At 37.0% G+C, this 12831-nt stretch overlaps 1 protein-coding gene across 7 annotated transcripts in view; it reads left to right on the top strand.

Moving 5' to 3' along the window:
- USP34 (ubiquitin specific peptidase 34) overlaps positions 1–12831 on the top strand; it is a 291125-nt gene that overhangs the window by 198441 nt on the left and 79853 nt on the right. For all 7 annotated transcript variants that reach the window (XR_004054451.1, XR_004054449.1, XM_030921651.1 and 4 more), the window contains exons 42-43: positions 11460–11643; positions 12058–12218. Coding sequence is in view for 5 of the 7 variants with exons in the window: in XM_030921651.1 (XP_030777511.1) it covers positions 11460–11643; positions 12058–12218 (345 nt within the window). In the remaining 2 variants the exon portion in view is untranslated. The remainder of the gene's footprint in view (positions 1–11459; positions 11644–12057; positions 12219–12831) is intronic.

The following is a 12831-nucleotide window of genomic DNA, read 5'->3' on the forward strand; positions in this document are numbered from 1 at the left end:
AATTTTAAACATATAGACATAAAAATTGCTAGAACTTAATTACTGGCAAGAAAAGCAAATTTTAAATAAATTGAATTCTGGAAATACAAAACATGGGCTTGTTTTTAGAATGCAAAATCCAATGTTAATTCCTGTGATTGACTGTATATAGAAAGGTAATGTAAGGATGGGCATGGTGACTCATGCCTATAATCCTAACACTTTGGGTGGCTGAGGTAGGTGGATTGCTTGAAACCAGGAGTTCGAGACCAGCCAAGGCAACATGGTGAAACCTCATCCCTACAGAAAATACAAAAATTTGCTGGGTGTGGTGGGACACACCTGTAGTCTCAGCTACTCAGGAGGCTGGGGTGGGAGGATTGCTTGAGCCCAGGAGATTGAGGCTTCAGTGAGCCGTGATCACACCACTGCACTGTAGCCTAGGTGACAGAAGGAGACCCTGTCTCAAAAAAAGAAAAAAAAAAAAGTAACCTATATTTTATTAGTGTGCTTTCTATAGAATTGTATATTTTGAATTACTGTCCTAAACTGTGAATCATATCCTAATACAGTGGAATTAATAAGTAGTCATTATTGGGTACTTGTTTCATATTTTAAAGACCTATGTGACATAAAATCTATCTCTGAATATTGGAAACACTTCATGCCTCTGTACCAACAAATGTCTCATTTTGATTGTCTCTTGATTAAGTAGTTTATCTTGTCTTACCATTGGTACATTTGTCCTGGTCATTGAAGGAATTTGTTATGGTCTGGAGAGCTGTTATCTTAAAGTTACTGAATGTGTTAGGAAACAGCAACCAAAAGGATAGAAGATTGTCCTCATAGGCATAGACTAAAGGATTCTTGAGAGCAACTTAAGATTACAGTCTTATCTGTTTGAAATCTTTGCTACTTCCCCTAATGCACAAAACTTCTTGGGCTATTTCTTTCAGGGTTTTTGCCTTTTCCATTACACTCACTGGAAGTGATTTGGTTGATTTACAGCCTTGTTGGTTGAAGTCTTTTCTTATATATAAACTAGTGGATAACTTTTATCCCCAAATATAAATATATTAATTAGTTTTTCTAATAACGTTGTAAAGCAAAAGTCATTGTTAAGAAAAAATAATTTTAGATAGTATAAAAAAAGAATATTCCCATTTGGTTTGATTTCCTCTGATGCTGTGGTGATGGCCTTCCAGAACTCTTCATGGATACAGTAAATATGCATGTATAAAATTCATATTTATAGAAATTTTACAGTTTATAAATATTCTGTGATCGGTTTTTACTAAAAAATGAGTACATTAAAAAAGAATGTATTTTTTAAAATTGACTAAGAGGCAATAATTTAAATCTTTGAATTTATGATGTTATAGAAAAAACTGTAAAGGCAGCATCTTTGCATACTTGTCCCATTATTTACTCATGAACTCTTTAAAGTAAAATAGATTGATTTTAATCCGTAGTTTATATCAGTATACAAAAGGATACATAAGTTTACACTTGTAGCCACACTGTATGAGAATGCCTTTATCAAGCATCTGCAGATTCTTATGTCACTGAGATCTTTGACAATTTTGATGTTGCTTTAGTTTTGTTTCTTTGTTAATTGGTGAGTTTCTTTCCATTTATTTTTGTACTTGATATTTATTTGTTCAGTTGCTATATGGTTTCTTATTTTTTTGTAAAAGTTATTTATTGGCCAGGCGCGGTGGCTCAAGCCTGTAATCCTAGCACTTTGGGAGGCCGAGACGGGCGGATCACGAGGTCAGGAGATCGAGACCATCCTGGCTAACACAGTGAAACCCCGTCTCTACTAAAAAAAATACAAAAAACTGGCCAGGCGAGGTGGCGGGCACCTGTAGTCCCAGCTACTGGGGAGGCTGAGGCAGGAGAATGGCGTAACCCAGGAGGCGGAGCTTGCAGTGAGCTGAGATCCAGCCACTGCACTCCAGCCTGGGCGACAGAACGAGACTCCGTCTCAAAAAAAAAAAAAAAAAAAAAACGAAAAAACCAAAAGTTATTTATTTTGAATATGTCAGCCCTTCCTGTCGTATTTGCTGAATATATTTTTTCCAAAGTCTTATTTCTCTTTATTATTTTTTTACTTGTCTTCTGTTTATTGATTTATACAAGTTGTTATCCTAGGACAAATTTTTGAGGCTTTAAAAGGTGGATATTATTAGACCCAATTTTGGTAGATGATGCAACTGAGGCATAGACAGGTTAAGTGAGTTGTGCGTGACTGAGTCACTTACTCTTCACTTGGCCAAGCTTTTAACCATTATGCAATACTGTCTACACATGATAACACATTAAACACACCGTTCTATACTTTGCTGTTTTTCAGCTGTCTTACAGATTTTCAAATTCAGTATATAACAGTTCATTTTTTTCAAAAAAAAAAAAAAAAAAAAAAAAACCGGAGGGGTGGACAGGGTCTCCATATTCAAGCTGGAGTGCAGTGGCACAATCATAGCTCATTACAGCCTTGAACTACTGAGTCAAGTGATTCACCTGCCCCAGCCTCCCAGGTAGCTAGGACTATAGGCATACACCACCATGCCCAGCTAATTTATTTATTTATTTTTGTAGAGATGAGGTTTTACTGTGTTGCCCAGGCTGTTCTCAAACTCCTGCCCCTAAGTGATCCTCCCGTCTTGGCCTCCCAACTGTTGGGATTACTGATGTGAACCAATGCACACCACCATGCTTGGCTATTCATTTTGTAAAAGTAACTTCAAAATATTATTATTGTTATTATCTTTGAGACAAGGGTCTTGCTCTGTCACCCAGGCTGGACTGCAGTGGCGTGATCTCAGTTCACTGCAGCCTCCACCTCCCAGGCTCCAGCAGTCCTCCCACCTCAGCCTCCCGAGCAGCTGGGACTACAGGCGGACACCACCATACCCAGATAATTTTTAAAAATCTTTTATAGAGAAAGGATTTCACCATGTTTCCCTGGCTGGCCTCAAACTCCTGGGCTCAAGCAGTCCTTCTGCCTCGGCTTCCTAACGTGCCAGGATTACAGGCATGAGCCACCATGCCTGGCCCAGAATATTATTTTATCTGCATGTATGTGGCATATATGTAATATATTTAACTAGCTTCCTAATGATCAGCATTGTCTTAAACTATTTCTAGTGATATTACAGAGATCTTTATACATTTAACACATAGATTTAGGAAATGTAGGAAGACATTCTAAAAGTTAGAACTGCTAGTTCATGGAGTATACATTTATAGTTTTGGTTATGTTAAAAACCAAAACCAAGTTAACCGTCAATGGAGGCTGAGCCAATTTATGATTGTACCTACAACCCGAGATTAAGTTGCAATTTTCCAACATTTCTACCAACATACTATACATTTAGATAATTTCTACCAGTCTGATAGATACAAAGAAATTCTCTTGGTTTTATTTTCTATTACTTTTATTAGTTAGGCCGACTTCCCTTCATGTGTTTGAAAGCCATTTGTGTTATCTTTTCTCTGACTACTCAGATCTTTTTCCTTTATCCCTATTATGTATGTTATGGTCCTTAACTAATTTGTAGAATATTTTATATTAAGGAAACTATCTCATTGTAATGTGAATCGCAATATTTTTGTTTTCTGTCTTGACTTTATGGTTTTTGTTATGCTTGTTTCTTATTTATTTATTTATTTATTTATTTGAGACAGAGTCTTGCTCTGTCACCTAGGCTGGAATGCAGTGGCATGATCTCAGCTCACCTCAACCTTCACCTCCCAGGTTCAAGCAATTCTCCTGCTTCAGCCTCCCTACTAGCTGGGATTACAGGCGTGTACCACCATGTCTGGCTAGCTTTTGTATTTTTAGTGGAGACTGGATTTCACCATTTTGGCCAGGCTGGTCTTGAACTCCTGACCTCAGGTGACCCGCCTGCCTTGGCCTCCCAAAGTGCTGGCATTACAGGTGTGAACTGCCTCACCTGGCCTGCTTATTTTCTAAGCAGAGTTTTTTTTTTTCATGTAGTCAGGTTTGTTGATCTTTTACAGCTACTAGATGTGTTACACTTTAAAAACTCCCTGTTTTTTCATGCTTTCATAACTTAATATTTTACATTTAAGTTTTTGTATCAGGAAATTATTTAGGTGAAATGAATAACTTTTTTTCAGATACATACCCAGTTATCCTAGTAACTAACTGATTTATTTTTTTATCTACTGATTACAAATGCTTCTTTTATCAAGTAAACTGCCATATGTATTTCTGGACTTTCATCTTATTGATGTGTTTGTTCATTCACCAATATCATATTTTAATTATGTAGACTTAAAGTTACTACCCTGTAGAGATGGTCCCTTTGTTTGTTTGTTTTTTGAGACAGTGTCTCACTCTGTCACCCAGGCTGGAGTGCAGTGATGCAGTGGCTCACTGTAACCTCTGCCTCCCAGGTTCAAGTGATTCTCCTGCCTCAGCCTCCTAAGTAGGTGGGACTACAGGCACCCTGCAACCACGCCCAACTAATTTTTGTATCTTTGATAGAGAAGGGTTTCACCATGTTGGTCAAGCTGGTCTCAAACTCGTGACCTCAGGTGATCTGCCTGCCTCAGCCTCCCAAAGTGCTGGGATTACAAGCGTGAGCCACCACGCCTGACCGAGGTAGTCCATTTTCATTATTATTTCTTTTCAGCATTTTCCTGGCTGTTTATTTTTCCACATAAACTTTAGAATCAGTTCATCTAGTTATTTTAAAAAATAAAATTGTGTTACTTTTTTCGTTGAGATTATATTCTGTTTCCAGATTGATGCATAATTAACTTTATGATACTGAATTTGCCTGTAGAAGAGTAGGATTTGTTGTATTTATACAAAACCAATCATTTTATGTTTTTTATTTTAAAGTTTTTTTCCTACAAAATTCAGGTTTTAAGTATTTCTTAGTAAGTTTATTCCTAGGATTTTTGTCCTTTTTGTTGATACATTGATATGGAATCATTGCTTATGTTTTTTAACTTGTCATTTATGTATAGTAAGAATTTGTGTATGCATTTGTTGCAGGCTATCTGAATTTGACTTATTGTTGGTAGACTGTTTTCAGTTATCTTTAGCTGTTAGTGTTGTCTTTGGTTATTCATTTGTTTTTGGTTTATTATCTGCAAGTAATTCTTGTTTTTCTATTATTTTCCCCAAGCAGACTCATGTCACAATCATCTGCAAGTAATTCTATTACTTCCTCTTTTACAAGTTTAACTCTTTCCATTTCTTTACCAAATTTTTTTCTCAAACATTCAGAATAATGTTAAGTTAGTTGTTTTTAGCATTCTTTATTGAAAAGGTCTTCATGTTCATGTAGTCAGATTATAATTTCCCCTTGGTTTCAGTGTTAAGGGAAAACTTTAGAAGCTTTCATACAGGAGAGATGTGATCTGAATTAACATTTTAAAGGGTTTACTCGTACTCCAGTTGGAAAATTCATCTATGGGCAAACTCAAAGGGATCCAGTTAGGAAGTTTTTCAGTGGTTCCAGAGAGGGACAGTGGTGAAAAGTGCTTTGACTTGGAATATTTATTGAAGGTAGAGCTCACAGGTCACAGATTTGGATAGATTTGTTGGGTTTGAGAAAAGTTAATAAAAAATGACTCCTAAATTTTAAGCCTGAGAAGCTAAGGGAATGATAATGCCAATTATTAAGAAAAGGAAAATTCAGAAATGGGAGAGGGTAACGGCTGGTAAAATCAAGAGTTCTGTTTTGGAAATGTTAAATACGAAATGTAAATTAGATATCCGAGTGGAGGTATTGAAGGCATTTGGTTTTGTTGTAATATTAAGGAAAACATGCCTTAACTCCAAGGTATTTAAAATCTCTTCTACTTCAATGATTTTTACTTTTTTCCTTAAGTATTTTTAAAAATTATTTCTAGAATTTACTTTCATGCAGGATTTGGTAAACTTTTTTTAATAAAGAGCCTTATGATAAATATTTTACACTTTGCAGCTGTGTAATAATCTGTCATCAGCAACACTACCACTATCACTACTACTGCTTCCTCCTCCTTCCCCTTTTTCCCCTCCTTTCTCCTCTTTCTTCTTTCTTTTACCTTTCCAGTGATGCTAATCTTTATTTTTCCTTTTTTTCTCCTCCTTCCTTCCTTTTTCTTCCTTTTTTCATCCTTTTCCGTTCCTCCTTTCTTCTCCCTTTAAAGTATGAGTATCATTCTTATTTCTAATGCCTTGCATAGTGTCTAAAAACTATGTTGAGCAAATGGATGATTGCAACTCAGACCTGATTCTTAGAACTGACAGTCAAACTACATTTGTCTTATGCAAAATTTGCATGTATCCTTACAAATTATGGCTGCTCATGATATTTATACTTCATGGAAATAAATAATAGTTATTAAAAAGAGATATCATCAGAGATTTAGAAGATCAGATTGCATTGACATGATTAGGAAAGGCTTTGAAGAAGATACAGCTTCGCCCAGGTTGGAGTGCAGTGGTGTGATCTCGGTCCACTGCAACCTCTGCCTCCCAGGTTTAAGCGATTCCCCTGCCTCAGCCTCCTGTGTAGCTGGGATTACAAGCGTTTGTCACCACACCCAGCTAATTTTTTTTTCTTTTTTCTTTCTTTTTCTTTTTTTCTTTCCCTTCCTCCCTCCCTCCCTCCCTTTCTTTCTTTCTATCCTTTCTTTCCTTTATTTTATTTTATTTTTTTGTAGAGGCGGGTTTTCACCGTGTTGGCCATGCTGGTCTCGAATTCCTGACCTCAGGTGATCCCCCCGCCTTGGCCTCCCAATGTGCTGGGATTACAGGCATTAGCCACTGCGCCTGGCCAGATACAGCTTTTTTAATGGGTATCTTTTGTAGAAAAGTAAGGGAAACATTTAAGTCATAGGAAAGAATATGAGTAAAAATTAAGTCATAGGAAAGCACTGGTTTCATGCAGAAAATTGGTTGGTTCAGTTTAGCCTGTGTTTTAGGAAGTATAGAAACTAGGTGGTGGCCATCTGTTGTGGGCACAGGAAATTATTTTTATGTATAAAACAAAAGCATTAGTGTCTTAGTCTGTTCAGGCTGCTGTAATGAAATACTGTAAACTGGGCTAGGTGCAGTGGCTCACGTCTGTAATCCTAGCACTTTGGGAGGCCAAGGCAGCTGGATTGCTTGAGCTCAGGAGTTTGAGACCAGCCTGGCCAATGTGGTGAAACCCCGTCTCTACTAAAAATACAAAAATTAGCTGGGCGTGGTGGTGCGTACCTGTAATCACAGCTACTTGGGAGGCTGAGGCACGAAAATCCCTTGAACCAGGGAGGTGGAGGCTGCAGTGAGCCAAGATTGTGCCACTGCACTCCAGACTGGCAACAGAGCAAGACTCTGTCTCAAAAATAAATAAAATAAAATATTGTATAGTGGGCAGCTTATAACGACAGAAATTTACTTTTCACAATTCTGGAGGCTGGGAGTAGTACAAGATCAAAACTCTGGCAGATTCACGGTGTCTTGTGAAGGCCTAGATTTTGATTCATAGATGGCAACTTCTTGTGGAGCCCTTAGATGATGGGAGGGGTAGGAGGTCTCTCTACTGCTTCTTTCTTAACGGCAGAGTCCTCATGACTTAATAACCTTCCAAAGGTCCCTCCTTCTAATACCTTCACATTGGTGGTTAGGTTTCAACATACAGATTTCAGAGTGACAAAACCTTTTAGACCATAGCAATTACTTTTGTAATTTTTGGCTGGGAAGGGATGGGATGAAGAGAGATTTGCTAATGAATATAAACATACACTTGGAGTAATAAATTCTAGTGCTCAGTAGCACAGTAGGATGACTATTGTTAAAAATTTTCTGTGTGTATTTCAAAATAGCTAAAAGGGAGGATTTGAAATGTTCCCAGTAAAAGAAATGATAAATGCTTGAAATGATGGGTATTCCAAATACCCTGATTTGATCATTACACATTGTATTTATGTGTCAAAATATCATGTATTCCATTAATATATATAATTATTTTGTATCAATAAGTGTACAAACAGGAGACTTTGAAGGTTTTGATCAAATGTCAAGGATGTGCATTAACAAAATAAATATGGTAATGGATTGAGAGCCACTAGAGTGCACAAGTCTTTAAACTTTTGTTGTTTACATATTTCTTAAAGAATGTTGAAAAACCTAGGTGTCTCCTAGGCAGATTTTTTAAATTTGTAAATTTTCGAGTTTTAAGTGTTTGTAAACAAAATGTATTCGGGAAATTATTGAAATTGATGTTTTTAAAGACAGAATTATGGTCCTCTTTTAGATTAATGAAATGTAAGTGCTGTAGCAACTTTTATTCATCTCTCTTAAAATGTGTAAACTCAGCCATAATCTCAGCACTTCGTGAGGTTGAGGCAGGAGGATTGCTTGAGCCCAGGAGTTGGAGACCAGCCGGGGCAACCTGGTGAAACCCCATCTCTATAAAATAAATAAATAAATAAGCAAGCCAGGTGTGGTGAGCATCTATAGTTCAAGCTACTCAGGAGGCTGAGTTGGGAGGATTGACTGAGCCTGGGAGATCGAGGCTGCAGTGAACCGTGATCCCACCACTGTATTCTATCTAGCCTGGTGATGGAGTGAGACCCTGTCTCCAAACTCTCGTTTCTGAAATTTTACTTGGCTGAATTTTTTCCTAATTCCTCCACAGTATTTCCACTTGACTCCCCCACAGAATGTAATTGTAATGTATTTATTAGTGTATTTGAACATCTTTTATTATTTGCATATCATACTTCTCTACAACAAAATATATATGTTAATAAAAATTTTTCCTGTGTACATGATATTGTCTTAAATTTCTTCTATAGTTATTACATTTATTAGGACATGGCAATCAAAGGAGCATAAATATACTTTGTTTTGCCAAACTAGTATGAAACATTAAAAAATGAAATTTTACTGAAAATGTGCATTAGTGAGAAGAATGGGCCTTATTAACATAGTTGTAGGTGAATATTAAGCTAGAATGATAGTGTTCATTAATTCTTCCTACTTTCTATTTTTATGTATGTTAATTCTGAAAAACCTTATTTACATAATGTTTTTAGTGCACATGGAAGTTTTGGATAACTTTAAATTGAATTTCTTCTGAATTATAAGTCAGAAATTACACTATGATCTATTGCTGAATTAGTCCATTTTGTGGTGTTGTAAGGGAATACCTGATGCTGGGTATTAAAAAAGAGGTTTATTTGTTGAGGCCTCAGGGGTCTTTTACTCATGGTAGAAGGCCTTGAGAGAACAGCTGTGTCACATGGTGAGAAAGGGAGGTGGGAGGTACCACACTTTTTTTTTTTTTTTTTTTGTAACAAGAGCTCTTGCATGAACTCAAAAGAGTGAGATCTCTCCCATTCCTGTGTGGTAGGAACCAAGCTCTTAAGGGATATGCCCTGATGACCCAAACACCTCTCACTACACCTCACCTCCAACATTGGGGAGCACATTTCACTATTAGATGTGGTGAAATGGGATTACAGATGTGAGCCACTGCACCCAGCCCAGTTTACAATATTTTATTACAGCAGCCTAAACAGACTAAGACAATAATTCTTTTGTTGGACAAATACCCAAACCATATCAATCACCAAAAACTGTTTTTAGTATTCTCTCAGGTCATAGTTTGAGTAGGTTCTTATTTCTGTGAAGTATAAAGTCTTATAAAAATAAGCCCTTTGACAGGCGTAGTGACTCACACCTGTAATCCCAGCACTTTGGGAGGCCGGGGCAGGCGAATTACAAAGTCAGGAGTTCAAGATCAGCCTGGCCAACATGGTGAAACCCCATCTCTACTAAAAATATAAAAAATTGGCCGGGCGTGGTGGCTCATGCCTGTGGGAGGCCGAGGCAGGCAGATCACGAGGTCAGGAGGTCAGGTCCTGGCTAACACAGTGAAACCAGGTATCTACTAAAAATACAAAAAATTAGCCGGGCGTAGTAGCAGTCACCTGTAGTCCCATCTACTTGGGAGGCTGAGGCAGGAGAATGGTGTGAACCTGGGAGGCGGAGCTTGTAGTGAGCCGAGATGGTGCCACTGCACTCCAGCCTGGGCAACAGAGCGAGACTCCGTCTCAACAAAACAAAAAATTAGCTGGGTGTAGGTTCAGATGTCTGTAATCCCAGCTACTCGGGGGGCTGAGGCAGGAGAATCGCTCGAACCCAGGAGGCGGAGGTTCCAATGAGCTGAGATTGTGCTACTGCACTCCAGCCCAGGTGACAGAGTGAGGTTTTTTTTTTTTTTTTAGAACTCCTAACCACTTTCCATATTTTCTAGCTAACCTTACTTTTCTTTGCTAAGAACTATGAATTACACATTCTTTAACGATAGTGAGTTGAACGAGATGAGGTCATTATGGAAAAATATTTCAAAAATTTCTTTCTTTGGTACGCCTTTCAAGAGTTTCCCTGACCCACCCCCAGGTTTGTTGATTCACTGACTCATAGGACTCAGCATATAGTCATATTCATGGCTAAGATTTATTACAGCAAAATGATAAAAAGCAAAATCATGAAAAGAAAAAGGTGTCAAAGCAAAGTCTGGAGGAAGCCAGTTGCAACTTTCTAAGAGTTGTCTTCCTTTGGAGTTCCACAAGATGTGCTCAGCATGACAACGCATGTGAATTGTCTACCAAGAAAGTTCTCTTGAGCCTAGGAGTCCTTGGTTTTATCACAGGGTGGATCACATAGTCACATAGTGCCTGTGAAACTGACCAGAGTTGCCCAAATTCCAGATTCCTGAAAGGAAAACAGGTCTTTAGCATAAACCTGTTAGGCACAGTGAGCCACTGTTCTCACTTAGAGAGTTTTGTATCAAGGTAGAGAGCTGTTTACTTACCAGTGATGTTTGCAGACTGTAGGCAAAGGCCTGCCTTTGTGTGGGTAGCAAGAGTCTCAGTCTTACTGTGTTCTCTCTCCAGAACAATGTGTCATAGTACTATTTGGGATGTGTGAGGGTGATCACTTGGTAAAATAACAAAGGACCAATTAGAAAAGAACAAGTGGAAAAGATAACCCAGCACCCACTTTCTCAGACTACATTTTGGAAAAAGTACAACAGTACTACCTTTCAACAGTATAAGTAAACTGTTGATTTTGCCACTGATACTGTTGATATTATTTATTAGTAGAGTGAAGTAAGGGAAAAGTTAATGCAAAAGCACCAGTCAGACTTGTCAAGGGACTAATGAGGACTTAACAAAAACTTTACATTGCTTAATGGAGAAAATAACATTGTACGTGAAAAGTCTAAGAATGAGCTAATTAGATATCAAAAAGGAGAGAAGAGTAAAAGATGATCGCTGCCTTCGTTTTTTCTAAGAAATGAACATAGGGAGGACTTTCAGATGATAGTATATCATGCTGCTATATGTTTTTGAGTAGCTTAATTGTAGCTTGTCATCCTGTTTATATGTTAACTATATTTGGAATGTAATTAATATCTCAGTTTAGATAACTTATGTTTCCTTTTACTCCCTAGGAATTTTTGAGAGATATCTTCAATCTCCTGTTTTTGTTGCCAAGTCTTAAGGACCGACAACAGCCAAAGTGCAAATCACATTCTTCAAGAGCTGCAGCTTACGATTTGTTAGTAGAGATGGTAAAGGGGTCTGTTGAGAACTACAGGCTAATACACAACTGGGTTATGGCACAACACATGCAGTGTAAGCATTCTTCTTTTCCTTTAAGCTTTATACAGTTTGAATTCGGAAATAAAATTTTGAGGGCACTGTTAAAAGAATCTGCTCTTCACACACTTTAACATTATAAATGATTATTGGTAGGGTGTTATTAAAGTTAAAAAGTAAACATTGATGTGAAGGACCTTTTTATATGCATTTTAAATACTTTGGCTTTTTTTGTAAAAGTAATTTGATGCCAAGTAAAATCAAGTTTTAAAAGTCTTGAATTTTTAGAAAATAAATTAGTTTTCATATGTGTTTTTTTTATTTAAAAAATTATATATAATCTATATTAACGAGGTAACTCATGGAAGTAGAGGCTATTAATGTAAGCAAAATACATGATGTTTCATAGTTCGTTTGGGGGGGATCTTTTCCTCCCTCTTTCTTCAGCAGCCCATGCACCTTATAAATGGGACTACTGGCCTCATGAAGATGTCCGTGCTGAATGTAGATTTGTTGGCCTTACTAACCTTGGAGCTACTTGTTACTTGGCTTCTACTATTCAGCAACTTTATATGATACCTGAGGCAAGACAGGCTGTCTTCACTGCCAAGGTAGAATTTTCCTCACTTTAAAAATCAAAATTATAAAGCAGATTTTAATATTTTGTTGATACATTTTTATTTCAGTGTAGTAAATGTTGTTTGAAAAAATAATTTGTGAATAAATAAGAGTAAATTTGATTACAGTAACTAGCTAATGTGTATTTTACATAGTTTTACATTTTAGTAGATTACTCAATGCTGTAGTACAATTTAGTTCTCAAAGGAAAACACAGCTATGGAATATACATACTCTGTATACAGTGAATATCATGTTGTCAGTAAAAACGCATTCATGGGAACATATGAGAATAAAAAACAAAAATAAATAAATACATATTTTTATTACAGAGAAAATAAGGAAACCCTGAATCCAAGTAGAGAAATCTTACCAGAATCACTGAGCTTGTATCTTTTATATTTATCCCAAAGTGAATTGGATTATGGACCTAATTTGTTTGTGTAAGCTTTGCTTCATGTTATTTTTATTCACTTTCTAGTTTTCATTCTTTTTTACCTTGGGCTATTTTTGTTTGTTTTTTAAAATAGTAAATAGAGATGGGGTCTCTCTGTGTAGACCAGGGTGGTCTCCAACTCCTGGCCTCAAGCGATCCTCCCATTTCAA

Source organism: Rhinopithecus roxellana, chromosome 17 (assembly GCF_007565055.1).
Source record: "Rhinopithecus roxellana isolate Shanxi Qingling chromosome 17, ASM756505v1, whole genome shotgun sequence".
NCBI classification, from domain to species: domain Eukaryota; kingdom Metazoa; phylum Chordata; class Mammalia; order Primates; family Cercopithecidae; genus Rhinopithecus; species Rhinopithecus roxellana.